Genomic DNA, 14,588 nt, shown 5'->3' with positions numbered 1-14,588 from the left:
AGCATAAAATTACAGATTAGTCAGATGATGTTAACCATTGTCTACTTCAGATTCCTAGTTCAAAAGAAGGGCTATTCAATTTTCTGCAGAGTTAAATTAGGAAAAACAATACTATTAATTTTCTCAGGAATTATACAGGAAAAAGGCACTACTAGAAAACAGCAAGATTAGAAGTTTTTGGATTAATCTAATGATAAAGATGTTCCTTAAGAGACATTCCCCAAATATTATAGTATCAGCAACACTGATACTGATGGTAGCTGTCACATAAAAATGTTAATTTTTAATAAAATTAATTCCCATAGTTGAACAAAAACTCTAGAATGGGCTTTTCCTCCTTCTGCTCTCCATTCCTACCCAGCCTAACACCATGCTTGAAGCAGTTACAAAATTAGACAGCAGAGAGAAAATAAACTAGCAGAAGGTCTAGAAGTTGAAAGTGGGATCAAATTATTTAAAAAACAGCCACACCTGAAAGCTGCATTGTCCTTTACAAACTGACACCGTGTTCCCTACTTCCATTCTCCCTATGGAGGACAGAAGACTCGGGCACTCAGACTGTGCTCTCAGTATCACTCTGGTTACAAGTGTCCTGCTAACGGGAAGAATCTCACATGTATTACAAATTAGCAAATGAGCCTTTGATTCTTTCATATAATATCTAAGATAATTTCACAGAAATGTAACTCATCTGCTATACTTTGATTCAAGCAATTTTAAGAACTAGTGGGACTTTAGAGCCACAAGAACATCATTAACTGAATGAGGAACTAGAGACCAAAGGGTTAAAGTGCATGGCCCACAACAGAGCTATAACTGGAACCCAAAGTTGAGAGTCTGTAGCTTTAAGAGATTTTTAAGATTATTTCATGGCCAAAAAGAATTAATTAATAGTACCAGCAGCTAAATATACAAATGATTAAAATCAAGAGTTCAAATTGAAATCTAAGAAAGCTTTAAAAAACTTAAGAATCTAACTACGTGTTTAATCTTCAAATTAATTTAGAATCATTTTTCTTGACTGTCCAGACATGCTTATCTACAGAATGCTTTTATAGCCTCACAAATGTACACTCTGCTGATATGAGATACAGAAGTTTCCAAATCTCAAAACATTGCCTTGCCCAAACTCTACAGTGTAAATAACGCTTACCGAGGTGAGAGGCTTCCTCGGGGTGAGCTTCCTCTGCCAACGAGGCTGCGGCTATTATCTCCCAGGTCTTGCTCTGCAGTGTAAATATTTCATAGCTGATAAAGTGACTTTCACTAGATAAGAGGTTTTAAGCTCTTGCCCTGATTTTTCCTAAAACACACATAAAACCTTTAGCACTATCCAGGCAGCTACCAAGAAAGCAGATCTAGCATATGCTGCTAGTTTGGAACCACTGACCGGTGGCATGCACAGCGTTGTCCCTACCCATTTCTGTGGGTCAAGAAGTCCGTGGGTTATGTTCAGTTCTTTCACTCCTTTTAGTTTTGCAGCACAAAAGCGTGGTTTGCATTTGCAGTGCCCTCCTCTCAGCCACTTTTAATTTTTATGGTTAAAGTAATGAATCACAGTTGTGGACAGCTAATCTGTATGCTTATCACAGTAAATCCTTATGCTTTGTATTTTTTAACACTTTGCATCCTGAGACAAGTCATAAAATACATAATGTATTACACAGAGCCCCACACCAAAACTAAAATTACATACATTATGTAGATCTTAAAACCAAGAATAAAGACACATAACACCCAATACCCAAACTGACAGAAACAAGTAGGAATACAGAATTCTGTATTTAAAAGAAAAAAAAGTAATTTCTTAAAAATATTCCTTAGGTAACATGAAGTATCTGTTTGAAAAGTAACGTGTATTCCCTCTACAGTTAGTTCCTTAGAAAATCTTCCTATACGGCCTCTTTCAAGGTGACCTCCCCTCATTCTGAGTCAGTAACCTCTGACCCTTAAATGGTAAAGATACCACTGATCCATTCTTGGTGGCCTGCTAAACCCATTCCCTTCCCCCAAACAGACACGACTACTTGGACATGTCAACAAATCCTTAAGGATGGAGTAAAACAAAGCAAATCCAGTGGCTCATTAAAACAGTACAAGAGGCAAAATGCTACAAAATGTCAACTGGTAAAAATTCACAGGATTACAAAACACTGTAGAAACTTTCTAATAGGATTTTTTTTTAACCAAGTTTGTGTGATGTAATTTCATAAATTATGCAAATATAAGTTTAGGCTATTCACAGAATAGCCCAGTGTTATGTTACTTTTATCACATAGAACTGAGAACTGAACACATCAATCACAAAAGTCACAGGAGACACTGTTGCATTCCTGCCTGCTGATGGCTCTGCTTAAACATTTACATTTCAGACAGCAGAAAAACACATCACTAGTTTACAGCACAGAGTACTATTTACTTCCAACTGTGATTCTCTTAGTTAAAAAAAGGGGGGGAGGGGCACAACCCTGTATTAACCACACCTTTAGACTTTTCAAATAAAGTGAGCCAATGGAGAGGTTGGGGAGGGGAATTATATTAGGGAATGGGAATGGAGTTTTGGTTTAAATATTCTTGAAAACTTACCTGTTTGATTGTTTTCAGACTGAGCTATAAGAGCTGCCATCGATGAATTTGGATTTAATCTATTTCCATACATATGAGATGGTGCCTGACTAAGAGAAGATCCAGATAGGGTATTTGCCTAAATGAAAAGAATCACAAAGATAAATGAATTGTATTTGAAAATATCTTAATATTTTCCCTCCTAGTAGCCCTAGTAACTATTTTCTCCTAAGACTATAAGCAAAAATTCCTGACTTTATGAAAAGCAAATTTCACTGTTGTACCATTCCAACATTTCAAGTTTTGAAAGGTTACGCAACTCCAGATTAATTACAGGAAAAGAGAAGGGAGTTGGTATGTTCAAGTTAACTATTCTTGCTTTAATTTGCAAGTATCTAGTCAATCCCAAAACCCAGTGGTATGGTAACCATGTGAAAGTATGACTAATTATTTAATCTTATTAGACCATTTACAAAATAAGGGCAGGTAGACAACAGATGTCTAACAATGCTTCAGTCTCTTACATCACAGGCTGGGTAAGGAGGTCAAAAGGTCCAACTTCTACTTTCAGCATTTTAATCATAAAGAGAGCCATATTTCCATTGCTTAACTCTGTCATTAGTAAAACCTGCACACTATTTTGTTACTTCCTATTTTGATAAGACTTGGAAGGCTGCTTTTTCTGTTTTGTTTTGTTTTTATTTTAAAGAAAGCAAACAGGCATCACATTTTTTCTATATAATGCAGAGCTCAACGAATCACAGCTTTGCCCTGACCCCCATATAAGGCACTGTCTTTTTGGCAGGAAGCCAGCTCTACTAACTGAAGAGCTGGTCCAAAGTTTGTAATTCATTCATGCTGCTAACCACAATTCTGAAGGCCTCTACTAGGACTTGTGCCAAACAAGCGAAAATGAACCCTTAAACAGATGAAGCTAAGGAGACTGGCCAAAGTCTTGCATAATCCAATGTAATAAAAATGCTTTCTTTGATGTGAATACTTTCTTCGACTTTCCAAGAATATTGTAACCTTAAAATGTGGCATTCTGGAAGCAAATCTCTTATACACAAAATACTGTTACAGAAGGCTATTACTAGCCTGAAATACTTTTCAGATTTAACAGAATCACAAATTTTAAAGTAGATTTCTGATTTTTTTCATGAATGAAATCAAACTTAAGCTTTTAAAATCATTGTATAGTTACTTCAGAACAAAATTCTGGAAAATAATTTTGAAGAATTGAAGCACTTCTAATATAAAAAAGCTGAACAACAGCAGAACCAAAGATGTGGGACATTCTGACTGACATGTGTTACTGTACACAAGAGATCAAGACGACACAGTAGTTGTAACAAGCAAAGTATTACAAAGAATAAACTGTGTTTCTGGGAAGACTCAGACCCTGACATTGTATCTGGCCTCTAGCCAACTTACTAAGCATGAAAATTGGACTTTACAAGTCACACAAACAGTCTCTACGATGTAGAACCCTGTCTTTGCTTTCCATTATTTTAAAGGGTATATTTCATAGTTCACACTTTAATGTATAAGTTCAGTCAGTTTCTGGGTCTCATTTTCCTATGCATACAAAGTCAATTAACTTTGAACTTCAAAGTCGTGCTTAACAATTAATTTGCCCTCAATAACAAGTCATAATTTTAACCTACAGATCTTACAAGACACCACATATTTAGCAGTATAGCATACATAAAGCACACAGTTCATAAATGGAAACATACAATAAGATTTTTTTTCCCTCTCTAGAAGTCAACTACTTGGGAATCTTGACTATTCATGAAATTACTTAGACTAAGAAAAAATCCAAGCAGACAAACATAAAGATCAGTCCCATGTGTTAAGATCTTGGGTACCTTATACTTAAAAATGTCCTTTTCACAGCCAATCTACTTTTACTCTAGACATAATTCTAAAAAGATCAACTAATAATATAACAGATTAGAAGTAGAAAATCGATTAGGAAGAGGAAAAAAAGTCATATCTTGGGACATTTTATTGGCAGCAAGAAATAACAGCTGACAGCAAGAGAGGAAAGAGAAAAACATGAGCAAGAGTGGGAGCATATTAGAGTGCTAATGGGGTGGTGCTCCAAGAACACAGTCATCTATATGCCTGAGAATCTGCATCTTAGCCCTTTGACTCTCCTTTTTCATATGGTCATCTATTGGCTGGATCAGTAACTAATACTATACCAGTTGGACTACTTTTTCAGTTCCAATTATATTTTATGAGCTGCCTTAGCCTCTTGATAAGAATAAGAAGATCCTCCTCTAATCAGAAATACACTCTTTTTCAGGAAGGGTTCCTACTACCAACGGCTTTATATTTATCCTTATTAGCATCCAATTTCTTGATGTAGTCTCCAAATTATCTTAGTGTCCCTATCACACACTAGGCCCTCTACACTAAAAGATCAAAATGCAAAGCAGTATAGTGTAACAACTGATTTGCATAATAACTAACATCAGGAAGAGAATAAATCATCTTCAGCCTTGGAATCATAATTCCAAGGCAGCAAAGAATATATTTTAAAAAGATGGAAGGCAAAAGTAAAATTAATAATAAAATAATACACTAAAATTGAAATACATTCATTATAAATGACCAATTTCCTAAATTTTTCCAAATGGATAAAAATTATCTGATACCTGTTTTTAAAAACTTCCTGTATTCATCTAAACAAGAAACTTTAAAAATAAATAAATTTTACCAGGTAAGGTTTTATGGTGTATTGAAACATCTAAACCACTCTTCATTAAATCTTAAGTCATAGACCTCATTTTAAGCAGGTAACAACAAGTTACCAAAGACCCCACAAATGGCTGACACTGCTTAGCCATTGCTTCTGAAATGATGCTTACAGTGGTTAATGCTGGGAACCCTTGACAACTCTGTTGGTACCTTATGGCCAGGAAAACCCCAACATTTTAGTGAAAAGATCCTATAACTTGGTAGCAAAATGAAGAGTGAGAGAGCGGGGGATGGGAAAAGACTCACTGAGGAGAGCACACACATTGTCTGGTATTTTGTTGACCCAAAAACCTTTGTTTTCAGCAATAATGAAAACATTAAGATTCCGGGGGAAGGAATTCCACATGAACCTAAAGAAACAGTGGTTATGAAGCATAAAGGGCACTGACCATCTTTTTATAAAATAAATCTGGAATAAAGGAAACAATGTGCACACTTCTCCCACAGCACACCTTTTTTTTTTAAAGTATTTATGTCCCACAGCACATTTTGGACATGGATTTTTAAAAGTGCCCCAACAGCAAATTACTAATGTACCCTAAGTCTGCTTCACAAGACATGGTATGAAGACCAGCAATTCTTTTTGGAGGAACAGTCCTACCTTTTGACATTTCAATTTTACCTTGCCCAGGTAAGGAGAATGACTAGTGCGGACAAATACCCTCCTTGGGTCTACTGGCACTATAAGAATATGAATTGTTAACACTGGGGAAGCTTAGTGAAGTGTATCTATCATATATGTGAACACTGTACTGTTTCTGCATTTTTTCTATACATCTAAAATTATTTCAAAGTAATAAAACAGAAAAAGATATGATTACAAAACAAACTGGTTACTTGGCTTTATTGTTGTGATATAATGAATCATAAGACCAAATGTATATTTCCCAGGTATTTTTGGTCTTAATCCACAGTTCCTGAAAAAACTGCAGTCTTAAAGGTGAGATGGGTGTTTTGTCATGCTAATGAGAGACTTTTGGACCCCCACCCAAGGGCAGAGGCTGGAGGGTGGACCAGCCAATGGCCAATGATTTAGTCAATCACAACTATGCATTAAAGCCCTCACAAATCCCAAGAGAGAAGCTTGTTCTGCTCTCTCAGCTCTGCTTTGCCTGCTCTGTCTGGTTGGATCCTGCTTCTTGGTCAGAGAGAGCTTCTATGCTTGGGAAACTGGAACACCTCCACGTGCCACCAAGCCAGGCCCCAAGGTCCACAAAGATAGAAGCTCCTTTATTTGGGACCTTGCCCTATGTCTCTCTTCATCTGGCTGTTCACTTGTATCCTTTATTAAACTGGTAAATGGAAGTGTTTTCCTGAGTTCTGTGAGCTACTCTAGCAAATTAATTGAACCTAAGTATGAGGTCGTGGGAATCTCCAATCTGTAGCCAGTAGTCAGAAGCACAAGTAACTGGCTGATGCTTGCGACCGGCAGGCCTCTGGAGTGGGGGATGGAAGGCAGTCTTGTAGGATGGAGCCCTTGACCTGGGGAATCTGGTGCTGTATCCGGGGCAGACAGCATGAAAATTGAGTTGAGTTCTCTGATAAATACACTGTTAGTGTTTGGAGAACTGCTTGGTGTGAGTATGTGTGGGAAGACCCCCTCCCACATATTTACACACACTGTAATCAGGTCCAGTACCCCAATGAAGTTATACTATTTTTACTGCTGTGTATAATACTGTTACTGTTATACATGTATGTAGGGAAGAAATACACCATGGCATTTGGTGTCAGAGATGTCACAATTGTGTACCACTGAAACGAAGTCATCTACTCAAACTGTGAAAGTAGGTATTTAAAATAGATCAGGATAAAAATATTTTATAAAATTATAAGTCTAAATTGCCATAATAAATGTCTGTTTTAACTTCCAATATATGATATCTTTGGAAGTAATTTTGTTCCCTCCCCAAGACTGATAATTGAAAGGAACCACTTCCACTGAAGATGTTGCACTACACTAGTAAAAAACCTCATTAAGAGAGTATAATTATTTTCAAGATAAGCCCAAAGGCAAGTAGAAATAATATTACTGAACAAAATAAATTGAACAAAATATTGAGGCAAATCCAAGTCACTCTGAAACAAAATATATTTAGGTGTCTAAGTCAAAGAACCCTTAGCAAATTTAGAGTAACTTATGCTAAAGCTAAACATCTAGAAAGATATGTTAAGTCCCTATCTAGGCAGTATTTAAACTCAAATAGAAGAAATTTCATGTTTCCTAAGTAGACTGATATATATATTAAAATACTGAAATGATTAAAATAATATTTCAGCTTTAAATTTTCCCTACTGTTACTAGTTCACCCCTTATATTTCAAATGTCGGCTTATGACTACAAAGAAATTTAAAAAGAACGTTAGTTGTAATGTAACTCTACCAAATTGTTAGGCACTTGGCTCATTCTAAAAGAGTTAGTTGTGGAGGGAAAAAAGTCAGGCTACGTCTACCTAATTATCTGAATATAAGACTTAAAAGTGAGTATTGTTTTGGTAGACTTAATTTCTTCTCCCTAGTGTTGGTAAACACAGAATAGTAAGAAATGAAGACAAATTAGGTTTGGAAGAATAGTACCTATAAAAATTTCACCTTTGGAAAGTATCATAGCAATATATCATCTAGAGGTAGATATGAAACTCATATTTCAATCATATAGGAAGAAGTTATAGCAACTTTTTTAATTGCACAATTACCCTGTCAATAAACATTATAGTCAAATGATTCAAACAAGCTCTAAAACACTGTCGCTAAGCTTTCCAATCCTAACACGATTTAAAAATACATTCTTCCAAAATGTTGGCAGACTAAATTGAACATTTCTTTTTAAAATTCCTGTTTCACATATACACTTGAAAGAAAAAACGTTTATTGTTACTATATCTATCTGCCATAAACCAAGCTGTCTCACCTTGGGCAAGGTACTAAACCTCTGTAGAAGTCTTCAATTTCCAAACGTAAAAGTGGAGATAATAAACGTACCCACCACATAAGAATATAGTGAGAATTAACTGAGTTAATATATGCAAAAGGCTTAAAAGAATTCTTGGCACATGGTGAGCACTCAACTTTTAGTTTATTATTTTAAGAATTATTTCCATAAGCTATTACTGTTTCCACTTTTTCCATTAACTTATTAGAGAATATAATTTACCAATTATATTCTGATATTCACATGGCTGTATTTCAAAGATAAAAACTTACTTCCCTCTTAAGAAAAGTTATATGGTATAAATGTCTCATTATGCAATGATATTCTATAGCAACACAGCAACACTGAAATAAATATAAGAATTCAAATATTTTCATGACAGGTTATATACTTTTTCAATTTGCAAACACAATTTGACTAGAAAAGCTCCCAGGAAAAACTGGAAAACTATGGAAAGTTTCCTATGTCTTCTTATTCAGTTCAAACTCTGTACTCTGAAACATACTCTGTACAACAGCCCCCGGTGTCTGTGTCCACCACCAGCAGTAAGGCTTTAATACACAGTGTGTGATGAGAGATGAAACCAAGTGTGAACATTTTCAGGTCCCATGAGTAGGAGGACTGTTAAAGCTGTCAGGTTCAATTGCATCATTCCACATTATTCAATGCCCCAAACTGCTCCCTAATTGTTAGGAGCTTAACGTATTCAAAACCATTGTTTAGGCTAATGCTGAAATGCCCCACACCTGAGTTTATATAAAGTAGTGGGAGGGATTAAATGGTAGTTAAACCATCACTGAACACTCATGCTTGGACAACAGAACTGTATAGAATAACCAACTAATTCTATGCAGGTTTCCTAATTGCTTAAAATCTAATCAATATATCACCCATATTTTGGGGGAAAAATTAAGTTCTTAGGACTAATGTGGCTACTGAAATAATTTAAGAACTAGAAAAGACCTTAGTCAACAGCTGAATCTAAAATGGAATTTATTTATCTATGGTTAACATGGAATTAGGAATTTTAATAAAATTTAATACTATTTTTAGTAAAGGAAGTGTTTCTGTACAATCTTCTCACTGGTAATCAGGTTGTTTCTGTAACAGCTGAAATTAAAAATGTCTCCTATAGTAACTGTAACAGTGTTACAGTTTCGAATTCTACTAATTCCAAACTACTTTATGGATCTGCAAAATATTCATTCTCATTTGAACTTCATAACATATTTGTATAGCAGGTAGGACAGGTAAAGTGTTGTATTTTACATATGAAAAAAACTGATGTCCACAAATTTAAAAGACCTCCCATGGTCATAGTAGTGGGTAGCACAGCTCCTGGAACCCAGAATTTCTGACTCAAATTTTTGCTATTATGCACTGTATCACACAAATGGACATAGTAAAATTCTTTAAAAGGCTTTTCACAGAAATACCTCTTGACATAGAGTTACGCAATTGGGAAATTCATTTTTATGGCACTGACTAGCTAACCAGAGCACAGGCTCAGGAGTCAAGACTGCCGTGCTTCCGAACTTACTGCCACCACTTACCTGACATGTAACTGTGCAATGACTTAACCTTTCCATCATCCAATAGTAAGTGATGTTATAAAACACATACAAAAACTTACTTTGTTCAGAATGTTAACTCTCTTAAAATTATGAGTCATTCATATGAATCTTTCATTCTGAACAATAAATCAGAAATCCTCCTAAGTCACGTCAATCTGCCTGGGAAACTGAACCATTTTCTTAAAAAGAATTAAAAAGTGTTACATCAGACATCACCTGAAAGGAGATCAAGGACTGTATCTAAGACAACGCCCCAACACACACACACCCCAAGGCTATCATACTGGAAAACAAGACAGTAGTTCTACCTTCCAATAATGTTAAGGAACTGTAATTTTAACTACACTGATGATATCTGTAAAAGAATAATTAGTTTAAAGACAAGTTGAAGAATATAAAAATGGTTATCAGACATTTTTTAAAAGGTTTTTAAACTTAGGGTTGCTAAGCACCAGACTTCCCCTTCCCACCCACAATTTTACAAGTGTCTCCTTTCTCCCCATTAAAACCGGAAATTTATTCTCAGATTTTAATTTCTATTAGCTGTTCCTGATCTTACCTCCCCAGCCACTTCCCAGGGAACAATTCTGAAGACAGCAAATAAACCAAACAAGAGGCCTGTCTATCTTACTTAAAACCGAGATCAGAAAGATCAAAAATGACCTCTGGATTCTTATCCTGCTGGCACCAGGCCAGTCACTAAAAATTACTACTTTCATTAATTGTGTGTGTGTGTGTGTGTGTGAAAGGAGGGGAGGCAAAGCATTCCAATTGAACATTTCTATTCTCTGATTTATATTTTTAAGAATATTTGTAAAAAACCGAAGGAACAAAATAGCAGCAGAATCACAGAACCCAAGAATGGACTAACAGTTACAGAAGGGAAAGAAACTGGGGAGGATTGGTGGGAAGGGAGGGATGGTGGGGGTGGGGGAAGAAAGGGGGCATTACGATTAGCATGTATAATGTGTGTGGGGGCACAGGGAGGGATGTGCAACACAGAGAAGACAAGTAGTGACTCTACAGCATCTTACTATGCTGATGGACAATGACTGTAATGGGGTTTGTGGGTGGGGACTTGGTGAAGAGGGGAACCTAGTAAACATAATGTTCCTCATGTAATTGTAGATTAATGATACCAAATTTAAAAAGTTGTAGAACGAAAAAAACAAAAAAGAAAAACAACCAATGCAAAAATATATATATATATTTGCTTGCTGGTGTGATGGTTTTCTTAATAATTGTAACAAGCCTTCTATAACTTTATTTTAAATATTGATAATTTTAGTTTACCCACTTTCAGCATTGTTCTCTTCATTTTAAATCAACCACCTATAAACAAACCCTAAATAAAAGGCAAAGGGATGTGAATATCTAAACAAAATAAAATGCGCAATTTGAAAACAGGGCCTATAAGAAAGTTAAACAGAAATATAAACTTTTGTCATTTTGGAAAGGTTCATTACTAAGTGCACCACAATTTTAAGAGTTGTATCTAAACATTTCATTTATTCTAAATATTTTCATATCCTTTTCCTTCCACACTGCCCAGAAAATTCACGTTTTGCACTTTCAATACTAATACTATTGTCTCAGGCAGCTAAATTGAAGCAGTTCTGCACTCAGTTCAACTGAGAGGTCAGTGTGCCTCAGTTGCCTGGAGACTGATGGTTGCTACAGCAGCACCAGGCTAAATCAGCTTCAGCTTGAAGGCAGAAAACGTTTACTGCTAGACACAAACATAGATTTCGTTGTCTCAGCATGCAGCATTTGAGACCAACTGGATGATCACATTTATATGAGACCCATCTTTACTGAAACATGGAAAGAGGATAAACAGTAAAGATTTTAATTGGACTGAATCCTGGATTACTTGCATCTATGATTTCTTTGTTCTTCAGTTGAGTCATATGTTAAGTTGAATGTTCCTCTAGCTATAAATTTCTCTTCACCACCACTTCCCCCATTTACTTTACTAATGTCAACCCCCAAAACCACAAACATAATGAATGAATGAGAAGAAATGAAAATTTTGCTTAATTCAGCCTGGAATTAACCAGAGAGTAATTAAAACAGACTTTTATAAAAAAAAGAAAAATACACACTGAAAATGTTCATGCGAGACTTTGTCCAAGGACAGAAAGCTATCAACAGCATATGGTTACACTTAATTAAAAGAGATAAAACTATTTATAAGAGCTATTCTTTCTCTTCTCTATCCTTTCCCCCATCTTTAACCCCAAGCCCATTACTCCAGCTATCTCACTAAGGCTAATGAAACGAGATGAAGAAAAACTGCCCTAAATTAGCCAATTCCCCTTATTCAGAAGGTTGAGGGGGTCATCAAACAGTTAACTTTCATTTTCAAAGATCATGGCATTGATTTTCCAAAACAGTGAACTGCCTGCTGTTTTAATACTTGACCTGATTATAATGGTGATTATCTGCACTGTACCATTACATACTTCAAGAATAACCAGTGCTGTGCTTTGATGCACAGCTTACAGAAAATATTGAAAAAATAAATATATATACACACATATTCGGCCTGTACAATGGAATTATGAACACATATGTAAAACATTAAGATTATCTGGTAACTAGTTGTTTGTAATCAGACATTTGTCACTGTTAAAATTTTCTCAAAATGCTGAGAGACTTACTACTAGAGCTTTGGAACAAAATGAAAGTAAAATTATGAAGAATTCCAAACACATACTTTAGGAATTTTAAATTATTACCTTTGGGGAAATGGCAGGAGGGTGGAGTGGGGGAGACTGGGGTGGAGTAGGGGCGTGTATGGGAGAATGAATATAATGTACAGCTTTGCCTATTTATTGTCCTATTTATATAATCCAAGATGATGTTTCTGATTTGATTCGTGCTTTGAAGCATTCCTGTAGACTAGGTCACCTATCAAGTTACAGATCTAAAGTGAAGGAAAGGGAGAAATAAATGCAAAACCACCAACATAGTCATCATATTTACAGTATTTATGAACACTCCTATTCTCCCACTAAGGGGAAACCCACGTGGTACTTAAAGGGATCACTCACTCATTACTCCATATGCTCCTACACTGCCTTTAAAAACTTAAGACAACAGACATTCTTATTTTGTGTGATTTTTAAAATTATAAAAGGAATTTTTAAAACCACAAAGTCTAAAATTGGTTCTTATACTTTGTATAAGAACAAAAGCTCCCTCCAAGTTACTATTTTACATCATCGGTACAGAATTAGAAACACAGAAATAGAAAATAATCAGTTGGTGCCAATAGATTCCTGTGTCCTCTCTCATGAACAGCACATAAAAATGTCTATTACTTCCACTAACATGTCAATACAAATTGAGGTATTTTATAAATTCCCATAGGAAGTTCTATTTCACTTCTCTCCTCCTGTCAAGATCACTTTCAAACACGACAAATGCATCTACGTGTTACTCCACAGCACTGTAATAACCTACCTGAGTGGTAGCCACAGCAGGGGCTGCAGATGCTGTGGCTGCCGGAGAGAGTGCTCCACTTTGCTGCAAATGCCCAGAAGACTGCTGAGGTAAGTGAGAACTGGAGACAGGAGTACTAGATCCTGAACCAGATATGACATTTGGAAATGATACTGCTACATCATTGCTATTATAAATACCTGCAAGAAAAAAAAACTTACTTAAATATTTTGTAACTTAGCAGTCAAATCTGTCACAGACATATAATATTAATCAGTAAGTTACAATACCCACATTTCTTCCTGATCTCTCCCCACAATGATGAATTGTATTGGAAGTATTAAAAAAAAAAAAGTACCAGTAACTAAATGAATAAATACTGACTTTTCATGAAACACATGTCTAAAATAAACTAACTCACTTTTTATATCTCAAAAATGACTTTACTAATAGACAGGGAGTGCTTTGTTAAAAAAAATATAAGGGTTTTAGGAATTCCTAAGAGCAATGAAATGTTTCTTAAATAGGAGAAAGAAGCAATTAGAGCTGCATAAATATTACCTGCTAATAAAATAAGCCTTTCAAAATACAGATACTATGGCCCCAGAACTCATGACTGAGAAAGTCTGAAATGGGAAGTGGCTGTTTTAGAAAGGTTACTATGTAGAAAATAAAATGGAACAGGACAGGATTTGAGATCTGGAAACCAAAGAGGCTAATGACATTACTAAGACACCTGTGAAAATAAAGAAGCTAGGCAGATTCTAGAGATATCCAGAACGTAGTGTTAAAAGGACTATACACTGCCTGGGGTCGGGGTGGGGGGAGGACATTTAAGAGAGACCGACAATGTGGACTCCTGGGTGGTGGTAACCATCAATGCAAGGAACACAGGAAAAGAGAGTGGGGGAACTTGAAAGCATTTTCAGCGGCACTATGGGGGTAAAAGCCAGAAAGAAATGAGAAATAAGAGAGTAAAAGCGACTCATTCCAGAAAGGTGGATGGGAAGAGGAAGGAGAGAGAAATGAGTACAGTTAAGCAGAAACGAGCTGTTACCATACCATAAAAGGCATCTTTTTTACTTTTTCTTAAAGATGGGAGATCATGCTCATATGCTCCGTAGAGAAGGAGCTCTTTGAGAATAAAGATAAGAAATTGGAGTATCTATAAACCAGTGGGGTATTCTGCCAGGGGTGAGTTTGCTCCACAAGAGACATGTGAAAATGGAAACATTTGGTTGTCAAAATTAGGGGGTGTTACTGGCATCTAGCAGGTGGAGGCCAGGAATGTTGCTAAACAT

The 14,588-nt window shown here is 35.9% G+C and overlaps 1 protein-coding gene across 10 annotated transcripts in view; it reads right to left on the bottom strand.

Annotated features, from left to right (window-relative positions):
* MLLT10 (MLLT10 histone lysine methyltransferase DOT1L cofactor) overlaps nt 1-14,588 on the bottom strand; it is a 288,476-nt gene that overhangs the window by 23,008 nt on the left and 250,880 nt on the right. For all 10 annotated transcript variants that reach the window (XM_057498271.1, XM_036880905.2, XM_057498272.1 and 7 more), the window contains 3 exons: nt 13,309-13,487; nt 2,587-2,704; nt 1,154-1,226 (listed from right to left, as the gene is read on the bottom strand). In XM_057498271.1, coding sequence (XP_057354254.1) covers nt 1,154-1,226; nt 2,587-2,704; nt 13,309-13,487 — 370 coding nt within the window. The remainder of the gene's footprint in view (nt 1-1,153; nt 1,227-2,586; nt 2,705-13,308; nt 13,488-14,588) is intronic.

Source organism: Manis pentadactyla, chromosome 3 (assembly GCF_030020395.1).
Source record: "Manis pentadactyla isolate mManPen7 chromosome 3, mManPen7.hap1, whole genome shotgun sequence".
NCBI classification, from domain to species: Eukaryota; Metazoa; Chordata; class Mammalia; order Pholidota; family Manidae; genus Manis; species Manis pentadactyla.
Note: the sequence above shows the minus strand (reverse complement) of the source record. Positions and strands in the feature narration are given on the sequence as shown.